The 13,380-nt window shown below is 35.1% G+C and overlaps 1 protein-coding gene across 2 annotated transcripts in view; it reads right to left on the reverse strand.

Moving 5' to 3' along the window:
• Positions 1–13,380, reverse strand: part of SMG1 (SMG1 nonsense mediated mRNA decay associated PI3K related kinase) — a 72,346-nt gene that overhangs the window by 31,734 nt on the left and 27,232 nt on the right. For both annotated transcript variants that reach the window (XM_075436859.1, XM_075436860.1), the window contains 16 exons: positions 13,126–13,299; positions 11,831–12,055; positions 11,098–11,199; positions 10,405–10,674; positions 9,703–9,833; positions 8,818–8,979; positions 8,217–8,335; positions 7,363–7,450; positions 7,179–7,280; positions 6,582–6,722; positions 6,063–6,262; positions 5,330–5,526; positions 4,457–4,624; positions 3,470–3,624; positions 2,238–2,383; positions 1,390–1,591 (listed from right to left, as the gene is read on the reverse strand). In XM_075436859.1, coding sequence (XP_075292974.1) covers positions 1,390–1,591; positions 2,238–2,383; positions 3,470–3,624; positions 4,457–4,624; positions 5,330–5,526; positions 6,063–6,262; positions 6,582–6,722; positions 7,179–7,280; positions 7,363–7,450; positions 8,217–8,335; positions 8,818–8,979; positions 9,703–9,833; positions 10,405–10,674; positions 11,098–11,199; positions 11,831–12,055; positions 13,126–13,299 — 2,582 coding nt within the window. The remainder of the gene's footprint in view (positions 1–1,389; positions 1,592–2,237; positions 2,384–3,469; positions 3,625–4,456; positions 4,625–5,329; positions 5,527–6,062; positions 6,263–6,581; positions 6,723–7,178; positions 7,281–7,362; positions 7,451–8,216; positions 8,336–8,817; positions 8,980–9,702; positions 9,834–10,404; positions 10,675–11,097; positions 11,200–11,830; positions 12,056–13,125; positions 13,300–13,380) is intronic.

A 13,380-nucleotide genomic window follows, 5' to 3' on the forward strand; every position in this document is an offset into this window, starting at 1 on the left:
AATTCCAGAAATACTCAAATATTGTGCAGGTGATAGATTATACAAATTTATACTGCTTAACAGCCCGAAGCAGTGAATTTAACTCTTTTTCGCCACCTCATTGGTCTACATTAGGAAATAACTTGGGCATTACAGACTTTTACAGAACAACACAAAAAAAGGCACTGAAAGGTTAAGAGGGTTGATGGCTCAGAATACACAAGACTCAAAGGTTCAATATTCTTGTTACTATCCACTGAAGAAGGAATTGTTTAAGTATCTGCATTAGAAAAGAAAAAAAAAGTATTCGGCATGTGAAAACTCCCCTTTCTGCTGCATTATTTTGATCCTCATTACAACAGAGTCTCTTCTCAGCTTGCTCAGGAGCTGAAGAGTCAAAGCGCTGTGCATCCTCAGTAGCTCCTTACGGGATTTTTCTGATGATATAGTATCTTAATTCCAGTAATTATCCGGATGAAAACTAACTCAAATCAGCCAAAACAACAAGAGCCCTTCAACAGTGCAGGAAGCACTGGTGATGTTTACCAGAAGTACAGTGGGTTTAGGTGACAAAACCATGAACATTCAGAAGTGACACATTTCCACATCCATGACAAGCCCTCACTCTCCTAATGGATTACCTGCACAACACACTGAGTTACTGAAGCAAGAAATAGGATCGCCCCTTTTTCTGACAGAAGTAGTCACCTTTTCAGACCTGCAAGATTCTATTTCAAAGCTTCTTTCCATGCGTTTATTTTCAAGTCAAGAAATTTCAGCCAAAAGGATTTTACAATGTTTACCACAATGGTACAGTGATGGAAAGTAATCAAGTTGTCAAATGAAACAGAAAGGACCATTAAACTTTGAAGGACTATTTCAATGTCACAAATATTTTTTCGTGAACTGGACAAATATCAAGGGTTTGGAAGTAAGTGCACAAGCTACAATTCTAAATTCCATTTAAAAAAAAATAATAATTTAAGCCACGAAGATCACTTTCTAAATATATTTTTTACATTAGATTAATGAATTAAAATACGTTTAAGAACTGTACCAACAGGCATTTTATTTTTTACTACTATTTAAGCTGTGTGAAAGAATGCATCTTCCAGTAAAAGCAGACTGAAATTGATACACCTCGCTTTCAATTAAAAGATGGTTTTCTTGAATACTAAGAAAACTCAGCAGTCAGAAAGCCACAGTAACTCTTTAGACTGATGTTATCTCTTTACTTATCTGCATGGCTAGTAAATATCACAGCTAAGTTTTCCCCCCTCCCAAAACTTTCTTCTTATCATACCTGTATTTCAATGACATTCAGTTTCTAAAATCCATCAGAACTTTAGTATTTCAGTTCTAAGCTACTGAACTCTAAGGTACCGTTGAATAAATTAATTATATCCTTACTTTATGTAGTTAAAATCTGCTTTCAGATTGATTGAGGTATTACTATTGCTTTTCTTCAAGTCATGGACCATATTTTGCCACTCCTGAACAGCAGACCAGTCAGCAATGGAAATGTAACATTCACATGCTTTGTTACCCAAGTAGTTTATAACTTCAGGTGAAGAGTCACTTGGCTTAGTCAGAACAGTTTTTCTAGCTTCTCCTGTGAAACAAAAAAATAGCATATATACTTAAACACATGCTTATATATTTTTAAATAGCAATTCTATTACTCAAATCTTTTGTCAAGAAAAACAATTTAAAAAAAAAAATCAAAAGTTACACAACATTTACAGTATTTTTCTTCCACTTAAAAAAAAAAAAAAGAACTTTTTCAAAAGAGCCTTTGGGAAAAGTTTAGTCCACATCCGTAAAGAAGCATCAAAACAGGAATACAGAACTAAATTAGGAATAAAGAAGGTCCCTTCTCAAAGATGAAACGGAATACTGCAACAAAGTCTGAGTAGTTAAAAAACTCTTTGTAACTAGTGCATTTATGATACAATAATGCCATAAATACTAAACCTTAAGTTATGATGATGTAAAATAATTTAGAAATAGTAAATTACAAAATATTTTACCTATTATTTTTAGTTTCATTCAGCTAGACCTCAGTACTGCAAACCCTCATATCTACACATAATATTAGTTTCAATGGCACCAAGTGCTTCAGTTTAACTGCAGACAGAAACAGGTTTTCAAATTTAAAAATTAGAAACTATAATTACTGTGGCTGTATCACTGAATGTTCTAATATTATGTGCATAGAAAATAGTATTTGTTTTAAAAAGAAAACAATAAATACTGACCATTCAAGGAATGCTTTGGGCTGGCATTATTCACACTGTTTGAATTGGCCAACTTCAGAACAGTTTTGTCAAAGCCTGTTATGCAGCAATCTGCTCCTGTCATGGAGCAAAGGTGCTCCTGGTATTCCACAGCTGCTTTTTCAAACCTTAAACAGTTCAATATTTTAGTCAGCATTTTATAGAACCAGTTTTCTTTTTTGGTAAATAGACTGCATTTTAAACATTTCTTTACCACTACACTCAAAAAGTTCATGTCACCTTCAGCAAAAGAAAGGGATTAACACAGAATACAAATCTACCAGCTGAATTTCCAGGTTACAGCATAGTAAAAAAGCTTTTCCATTCAGCTTTTAATGCCAACTTCAAACCATGTACAGACTGAAGGATGAGCTTCACGTTTGACTGTCGCACTTTTTACCTGAGTAAAGGTGAATACTGATTAACTACCTTTCATTTAACAGAGGATTGTAAAACTGGGCCCAAGGCAACAATTCACACCTTAAACTTAACACTTCTAAGAAACTTCACATGTATTACGAAGCTGCACATTATTTTAAGCAATCTTACAAAAAAAGAAAAAAGACAGCTATAAATACAAAATCTCTTTTTTCGTTTTGGTTGGAAATTTTTACATGGCAGGTAAATAATGAAAGGTGTCTGTTTCTCATTTCATATAGAAGAGAGGATGCATTCCTTTACGGAGATGAAAACACCAAAACGAAGGCATACCCTATCTGGAACATTGACTCACTTATTTGTATCTGCAGCCAAGATTCTACTTCAATAGACATAGAAGCCACTTTTTCAAAGCTGAACTAAAACTGCAAAGCATCTCCCTTGAAGTTCCTCTCTTGGCAAACTGTGGCAGTTAATCAGATCACGCCGTTGGTCAGAAACTTCATTAGAGAATATTTAAATTAATAATATTTTGCAATGGAAAATTAAATACAATATGAAAATAGCATTGCTGTGTACAAAAAACTAAGAAAAAAACAGCTTAGTAACACCATTTATATTCAAATCCTGGTAATTTAGTTAAAACTGAAAGTTAAAATATCTAAAAATGCTGGGTGCATCAGACATCTCTGAAAGACACCATGACTTTAGTTGACATGGAAATTAGATGTGTAGCCTCGATCCACACCACTATTTAAAAGATTCAGAAGCAGAATTATGCATAAGAAGGAAACAAATGCCCAAGTTTGTAACGTCATTATTCAAGAAAAACTTACCGTCCTTCTGCTTGTTGAGCTACAGAATTGATCCAGGCAAGACTCTTCCCAACTACGGCAGAAGACCAGACAGCGATACCCTGAATAGCTTCAGGACAGTGAAGCTCACATAATGCTTCTACCAGCATCATAATTGTCACTTCCAATTCATTTCCCTAGAATCAAACCAAACGCTTTATTTACAAGTCTCATAAAATAAGAACTATATGGAGGGTTAAATGCTTGGAAATGGTAAAGCAGCATTTCATTATATGCATCAACAAGGGAAGTACTCTGCATATCCACCGATCACACTGCTTTTGGAAAAGCAGGTGAACTAAGGGAAGAGTGTATGTTGTGAACCCACAGTCTGAACGTCAATAGTTAGCAATCACTATGTGACAGTCTACACCTACATCAGTATGAGAATACATAAACAGCAGGAAGTAATAAACATCTACCAAACCTCCTTTATTAAAATATTTCAGCAAATCAAGTCATGCACTGAAGAAACTATTCAGCCTTTTTAAGAAGGCTTAACCACTTTATCCACTCATCCCACCCCTGCATGTATCTGCTAGTCACTTACAAAGGAGAGATATCCTCACAATACATCCTCCTCCTGCTCATACCCACCAGTAAGCACAGACACTATGCTAGCACAGGCTCTGGAAGGCCTCATACTAATATAAACAAAAATTTCATAAGGTTTAAGCAGAACCTTCCACTTAAAAAGAAATTGCTCAATTCACACTGCTAACAAACTATAGCATTCATTTATGTATAGTATTTGGCCACATGTATACAGTACATCCTAATCTCCAAACTACAGTGTCACTTAATCACAAAAGTCTGCCGACACAGAAATGAGAGTTCAAAACGTGGCTTGAAATAACACAATGTTTTACAGACCAGTTGGTTTAATAGCAACTGATTGTCGTAGATTAGCTCTTTAGAATATTGTGGGAATATTTTTGTGCCAGTCTACAGAGTTTGAAAAGAGAGTACCTGAGAGATACTATTATTAGTTTTCATTTCTGTGAGTAAATCAAAACCATGCCTGACAGTCACAGCAGGCTGGCCAGCCAGCAATCCAACTCTCATGATGGAAAGTCTAATCCGCGTTAACCAATCTTGGCATGTCTGACGATTAGTATAAAAGAATGTCCTGATAACCTTTAAAGACAGAAAAGACAAAGTTTTACAATACTGTTCTTCTGTATGACTCAGAATAGTTACAATAAGTACTTAAATATTTATAATAATTGAAGTCAGGACAGGTTGCTTTCATCCAGTGGAGTTTTCAATTGAGAGATGAAGAAACAGGTAAAATTCTGCATCTTTTATTTTATTAATGCAGATAGTCTGAAATTATGCATAGTACACCACTGGCCAGGCATACTGGCATGCTAAAAATCTTGAAATGAACTGACTAGAAGTTACATATAACTGTCATGTCAAAGTCTAGTAATTAAACATCTTATTTCAACTGTGAAGAATGTTTTGCACTTAGAATTACACAAAAGGGTATATTGTTAATAAATAATTATTATATTCCTTAAAAAGTAATTTAAAGCCTCAAATAATTGTTACTTTATAACAGGACTGCTGACAATGTACAAAAAAGTGACTGCTACAAACTAGAGGTATTACAGACTTAACCTTGATTTCTACCAATACACAAGTTAGTTTTCCAGCAATAAATCCTGTTTTAAACATGTTCTCTAGGAATAAGCCAAAGTCAAAGCCAGACAAACGAACAGTCTCAAACTTTGTTTGAGAAGTTCTTCTGAAGTTCCACAGTTAAGACCTGAACGATCCTGAAAACACTGTTCATTCAACAGACTTTCAAGTAACATCAGCACTGTAAGACAGACAAACCTTGGGTGGAGAGGTAAGGGCATTGGCACATCCTTCATAAGCATTGTACATCAATTTTTCCAAGTTCTCCAGGTACTGTAGAAGGAGAACTAGCCTAAGCTGGTTGCTGCTGTGTCCTTCGTCGTTGTCTGCAGTAGTCCACTGGCTAACATCTTGGTCAGGGTTTAATGTATGGGCTGCAAGACTCCTAATAATACCTACACATTTTACCAAAACAAGAGAAAAAAGTTACCAGACAGTATTTTATTTAAATGTGTCAAGGGATAGCTATGCTAAAGTAAAATCCCTCAAAAGTTAACTAATTATGCAACGGCTTTTCTGTCATTTCATTTCTTGATGTGTCAGTCAAAAACATGCTAAAACCTATAATCACTGAAAAGTATCATAGAACCAGTAAGGTTGGAAAAGACCTCTAAGATCATCAAGTCCAACCATCAACCCAACACCACCATGCCTGCTAAACCATGTCCTGAAGTGGCATATCTACGCATTTTTTCAACACCTCCAGGGACAGTGACTCCACCGCTTCCTTGGGCAGCCTGTTCCAATGCCTGACCACTCTTCAATAAAGAAATTTTTCCTAATATCCAATCTAAACCTCCCCTGATGCAACTTGATGCCATTATAGAATCATAAAGTAAAGCCACTGTGCTTCTTCCCTGGACACAAAGTTCTTAGCTGCACAACCTTATTAAAAAAATCCCATGGAAATAAACTATATTCTTTACATTACCTTCAATTGTTTGAAATGTATCTTGGGCTCTACCCAGAGGAGTTCGTAACTTCGAAAGAACAGTAAACTGAGCTGCTTCCCAAACAGCCCATTGCCAAAGGACAGCATCAGTCTTCAACAGATTACGAGGGATGGTTGGTTGATCTCTTTTATCTAGTCTTTGACAGCTATAGAATAATCTTTCTAACCAGTTATCCTTCCTGAAAGAAGATACCAGTATGTTAATGCAAGTTCATGTGGTAACAAGTTTATACTCCGCACACTTCAGCTCCCTGTTGATCTCAAACAGCGCTCATAGGATTACTTCCAAGCAGCAATGTACATAGGTAGATATGCAAAAGGGTGTGTATTTGAAGATATTTATAAATACTTCAAGAGAATTGTAAAAAAAAAAAAAAAAGACCGAAGGTAAAGCAATGTATTTGTAAAGATAATTACAAATTTTAAACCAAATATACCTTGGAATTATTTACTGTAAATTCAACTTCCATGACTTTCAGTTCTAAAAGAAGTTCTTACCCAGTTCGGTGAGAGTTTCCATATAAAATAAAACTAATGACATCAGAAAAATCCTGTGGGTGGAATGTATTACTTGGAGCTTTGCTCATATGACTTCTTATAGCCAAGGAAATCTCTTGTATTTCTGTGTGGGTACGGTTACTGCAGGAAGAGGGAGGGAAAAAAACAACCCATACTATAATGTACTTGAATAAATCAAAAAAAGTTGTGCAAAAAAGTTACACACACAAATATACATGCAATGACTGGAAATAAGTATACTCTTTGATATTAAGACAAAGTGTGCTTTAAGAGTTCAGGTCTGAGACAAACTGCAGGACATAATCTTGCTGAAGATCTGGATAACATGGGCCTTACAAGTATTCATATTTGCTGCAAGAAGTGCTGCATAGTTTATCAAATTTGTTAATTCCTTTGTGTAATACCTACTGATCTTAAACCTGTAACAAAGTAGAAGAGACAGCAAGACATGTCATGCCTTTTGATTTTAAATTAAGACAGTATGATAACATTTGACTGGCATTATTTTTCAGATAAATGTCACTGAAGAAAGAAACTAAATCATTCTCTATATTGAAGTTAATCTGAAAAACTCACCTCAACACGACATCTAAAGGAATTGACTTCAGAAGTTTTCCAAAAGTTTGTCTTACACGAGCACCGCTATGTACTAGTTGAACACGACACACATCTACACACCTGCATCACCAAGAAGTAAAAAGATTATAACATTTCCATTAACAGCATAATTCAAATAATATACAGAATTCTGTACAAGTACCTTTGTAAAAGGTCATCGGGGAGGGAGGAAGACAGCGCATGGAGGCTACTACATGCTTGAAGACAAATGTTCGTATCTTCCAGAAGGGCTGAATTAAGGAGTTGAAAGAAAAAAAGTTATTCTTGCTAGAATTAGATAACTTACGCATTACTCTGGTTGTGGTAGAACATCTAAAGACATTTTTACAGCATAATTGGTAGAAGGAGATACAGACTTTAACCAATACTTTTCCTTCGATTTCCTTGACTGTTTTTAACTATAACAAGTAAATGCTTAGTAACAAAAAGCCACCTGTGCTACATGTTACTTACAGGCCTTTTCTGATGGCTGACAGATTAACCCATCTATGGTCTCCATACATTGGCATTATACATGATATATTTCAGTAAGAAAAAACTAACGTAAAGTTAGTCAATCCTGGCCTTGGGAAGTTACTGCTCTTGCTAGTATTATGCTACTAAAAGCATTTGTTCCCATATTTCTATTTCCAGGTTTTGAAATCCAAAGCAATACATCACATTACGTAATGGTTCCACTGCTTTTGATAAAACAAAATGCAATCTTACGAGTAAGATTTGGCACATCACTGACATTTTTGTTAGATCAATTTCACAATCACAAATTACTACTTTAAGAAAATTAATGGTTTGCATACGTAATAGGTAAGGGATCCATTTGAGAAAAATTATAGAAGGAGAGTGTGAGTTTTGCACAGCACAAACTGGAAGCATCCCTAAAAGTAAATGAAACACTAAGTACAGTTACATCTATCAGTGGTGTATGACAAGGTCACTTTTGTACTTCATTATGCCATGTAAAAGACAGTTAATAAGTAAAAATACATGATATCTTACTGTTTGCTAAAAGTCCTTTACAAAACTTATGAAAAGATGGGAGAGAAAATAATGGTCCATATGTTTCTGATTTTTTCATCAGAACAGCCACTTCCAGAGCCCATGTTATAAGAAGTCTCCTTCAAAAAACAAAAGCATTAGTCACTCTACACAGCTACAGAAAGATATCTATCAATATAAATTTAATTACTTCACATTGCAGATGAGTATTATACCATAGCTTGCTTTTTTTTTTTTTTTTTTAAACAGAAGGTTCCGTAACATTCAAAATGTCCCTAGCTTTCACAGCATTTTGGTAATACAGGATTGTAACTATTGTAAAAGGGTACTTTCAGTGAGCAAAAACTTTTTTTTCAGTAAAGTTTGACAGCTCTGCTTTTACTGTATAGATCTCATGATGGTTTCAATTCTTCTAGTTCTCATGCATAAAAATGAGCAGCTACTTTTTCCACAGGTAATTCACTATGAACGTCTAAAAAATCCAAATACTTGACTGGTTAAATTCACCCCAAGTTTTACAGATAAAAATTATCCTAGTTTCTAAACTAAGGCATTCTACTGGGGAAATAAGTCTCCTGATTAGTAAGAAAATGTTAGTTACCTGGTATCTTGAGTAAGGTTATCCTTCTTAAGCAGTAGTCCCAGAAGGTTTAGTATGATTGAGAAATGTTTTTTTGTTGCTGTGGTTACAGTACTTATAACTGCCCCGTCAAACAGAGAGGGAGAAGAAGAACTGAGGCTACTGGATATGAAATGGTCATGCCTGAAAAGGCAAGGAAAAACATAAAATATAAAACCACCCCAAGATTCGGGATACTTCCTGAAATACAGGCGGTGGGAAAAACAATAACAAACCCCCCCAAAACAAAAACAAACAAACAAACAAAAAAAGCCAGTGGCAAAAGCTAATGTACACCCACACAGTAACCACATTATGTCAAAACCCAAGTATTTTGATCCCTGCCCTAAAAGAACAAATCTACGCTTTTACATCAGCTTATGCAGCCCAGTAACCTGCATTCAACCGTGGCTGCTATCTAGTGAAAAAAAATCACCAAAACCAAGAAATGTACAGAGTAACAGATAAACTAGTATATTCCTTTACTTTGACAATATTTTGTACTAATACAGTTCAAAATGTGTTTAAATCATTTACATTTCGTTACCTCTCCTAGATCTCATAGTAAGCAAAACAGCAAGTAATCTTTCCTTATTTATTTTCAGTAGAGTTCTCCCTCAGTTATCTCTATTCAAACTTAAGACTTCTAATCTGCCTTTGAATAAAATGCCAAATTTTAAGACAGGATATGCTTTCTTGGCTGAGATAGACTCCCTGCAATTAATGAAAGTAAAAACTGATTAGGGAAGTTTGGGCAAAAGTTCAATTGTAATAGCCTATATAAATTCATCCGTCCAACAATATATTCTATTCAGATCAGTTCGTCCTAGTGCTCTTAAAATACTGATGAATTATTAATCTTCATACCTGGAACAGTGGGAATATAATGTATAGAGTACTGCATACTGGACAGCAGGAAAATGAACTGCTATGTCACCATGAACAATCATCAGATTTTTACTCAGCAGTGCAAACACAGTCGGTGAAAGGGCCCACATCTATAAAAAAATAGCAATTGCATGAAAACAAATGCAAAGATAATAAAGAGGATCTACTTCTAAGTGTAGTTTTCATACCACTAATTATTGTGTTCTGCTTCTTCCCAAGGGAAATAATTCAACTCTATTGATTTTCTGACCTTATTTGTAACTGTTTTCTTTCCCTTTTTTAAACAACCTGTTAAAAGCAACATATGTTTTTGTTTGGGAGGATCTGGAACAAGTGTTTTCACATGGCTGATATGCTAGAAGACACACTAAATCTGCTTTTATCTGTCTCGATTTTAAAAAATAATTATTATTATGACAATCAGTCCATGAATAACACTGATACGATGCTCTTCCCTAGAAAATGCTTTTCATTATGCACCACCTAGAGATATAATCCACCCATTCTGTTTCCCCTAAGTTTTAATACTGGAAGTTTTTCTGTAACATAAGTTAGGAAACAAATATGATCATTTTAGTCACACATATGTTCACTACTGCTGAAATACATTATGGTATATTTTAAGTAAAAAAGTCTTATTACACTTCTTACACAAACTTTATCTGTAGAGTCTTTACTCACCCCAATTAATGAGTTTTTAGCATTTCCAATAGTACTTAGAGCACTGAGGTCAAATATAACAACAAACATTGCATTATCCACATTGAATATACGCTTCTTGAAAGAGTCATGCTGGATTTCAGAGCAGGCATCAGGAAGATGTAAACTATAGAGAAGACTATTTAGAGCACAGGTCATTTCTCCTAGAATCAACCTGTAAGCAGTCTCCAAAACAGGAATGTTCTTCAGGCTCAGTACGGCTTGGTATACAGCATGGGCTGCTGCAACAACCTTGAGAATATAAAACAATTACAATAATAACTGGTTAACATGAAACCATAAAATGTATTAATCACCAACGTAGAATTTAAAATTGCATCGCTTTATCTACAAATAGCCTAGCCTGATACAAGTGCCTATCTTCAGTTTTCTATAATTAAGTACTACTTACCTACAGAATCTATTAATTATCTTCTGGATCATCCACATTACACGCTGAGTATGAAAGCCACATCAATAAAGGACTTTTCTATCCGGTATGATGGCGAACTTACCCATTCCTTATCAAATCTAAATGTCAAAACCAAGAACCAGCTAAATCTGCCCTCTCAGAAGTTTCACAGATATACAGTTAGATTTTACAGTTTAATAAATATATCCTAGGAAATGCATGAAGGCTGTTGTAATACTGCCGTAGAAGCCACTTAGTCTTACCTCTTTCTCCTTATGATAACGCAGAACAAGTAGTTTAGACTCTGGTATAAACAATTTCTCTACAAATGATGATGGCAGTTTTGTATTTATTTGTTCAACAACCTGGGGACAAAAAAAACCAAAATGATAAATAACTACCTGAATTATTTTTTTATTAGAAGAGATTACTAAAGATTAATTAAAATACTGTTTTTCTAGATTGCATACACTGTATTTAGAAAAAGCTGCTTCCCAGCAATGCAAGTATTTTGTATTTGCTTTCCCAAATTCACATTCAGAGCATTAGTTATTTTCAGGCTTTAATGGTACAGTTGAGAAAGTTCCATGATTAATTCAGATTGATGTGGATTTAAAAGTTTGTGGCCTACACATCAAGACCTATGTTTTGAAGAAGTCTCATTTCCCAGGTCATGATATAAATAGATAAACAGAACATATTAAGCACTAAAATTCTGAAATTCATCAGGTTGTGTTACCAACTGCAGAGGTCAGAGAATGGCACTGTGCAACAGTCAAGCCAGACAGAGAGAAACAAGCCAAATGCATAAACAAGCTAGCAACATCAGCTTTACAGAAAAGAATACAAGCATTTAGAAGAGGAATTTCTTGCTTGTGATCAGGAAGAGAAGAGTTTTAAATTTTTATCCAATACAAACACCAAAAAAAAAGCAAGGTTGCTTAGAAAGCAGTGTTTTCCAACACAAAACCCACAAGAATGAAAATATGTACAAACCAGTGTCAACAGATTCAGGACTGAAATGATATAATCAGTGCCACAAGTCTGACAATTTTCCATTTGATCTAATCCATACGTGATGACCATATCACAGTGTATGGTCATACTTGGATCTAGGCTGCCAAGTAAAACACCAACACACTCATTGGCAGCTGTAAGTACGGCTTCAGAAAAGAATACTTGGTTTGCTGCAGTCACACATCTCATTACTCTGTACAGAACCTGAAAAATTAAAAACATATCTAAATCAAACTCCATTAAAAAGAGACAAGGATTGCATGCTATTTAACCATATTCACATCCATTTGATATCCTGTCCCATCACCTACTCTGCAGCTTGCTAAATTCTGTCATCAGAATACTCTGAATAATGCACATCATGGCATTACACTTCAGAAGTATCAGAAAAAACAAACCTTCAGCTGCCGGGTTTCCTACTCAGCTAAAGGCCTATAAAGACCCAGAAAACCTAAATTTATTATTCAGAATTCTGTTCCATTCCTACTGATGTCAACAGAACTCCTCTTGTAAGACAGACTAGTTTTCTTTTCTTGAGCGTTTGTAACGAGAATCCTCTGCAGATTAAGACACAGGTTACATAACTGTCTTGGATTTAACTGCAAAATCCATACACCTATTTATCCGAGAAGTTTTGTCCCTCACAGAACTCCACAAGGGCATAAATTCCAGTTATGCAGCCCATGCAGCAGCATCAAGATTTCGACTGCAGGTATTTTTATCTTATCTTTTCTTTTTTTAAAATCATTCACACCCTTTACAGTTCCTGTTACAGAAGTACAGCAGCTATGTAGCATATCATATAATATTTATTCTGAGTCTACACCATCCTATACTACGCTTTGGAACAAGTGGACTTTGCTATCAGATTTGACAGGTACAATTTCAGCACGGATTAAAAAACTCTACATTTTCTAAACATCGAATTCATAACTTGAATTCAGTTTTTACAGCATCATAGCAATCTGAATAAACGATAACATTAGGGTTACAAAGACAGATAACATAAGCATAAACCTAGCTGCATGAAGTTAAAATGCCCAAAACAGTTAGTTTCTGCTATGACTCCCATGTGCCACTATCACAATTTATACCTTAATACTTAACAGAATTCTTGTAGCCTATTTCTTCATGAAAATACATTTGCTCAAAGCTGAGCATATACACATTTCTGTAAAATTCACAAAACCTAAACAAACTCTACAGTGAATAGCATCATTATATGGCAACAAATCACATCAGCAACAAACAAAATGAAAAACATGAATTCTTACATCAGTTACATATGCTTCTGTAATTGGTGGTCCTCTAATTGGGCTGAAGCGTTCCCCAATGCTCCTCACCACAGTACTAAAAACGCGAAGAAGTGCAGCCAGTTTAGGTAGTGATACTGAAGGAGGAGGAATATCTTCATCTACTGATTCCCCAGAAGCCACATGGCTGAGGTCCTACAGCACAGAAGTTTTATACATCAGTACACATCATTAACAGTTATAATACATGCATAAAAGATCAAAATATGAGATTGA

Source organism: Opisthocomus hoazin, chromosome 15 (assembly GCF_030867145.1).
Source record: "Opisthocomus hoazin isolate bOpiHoa1 chromosome 15, bOpiHoa1.hap1, whole genome shotgun sequence".
Taxonomy (NCBI): Eukaryota; Metazoa; Chordata; class Aves; order Opisthocomiformes; family Opisthocomidae; genus Opisthocomus; species Opisthocomus hoazin.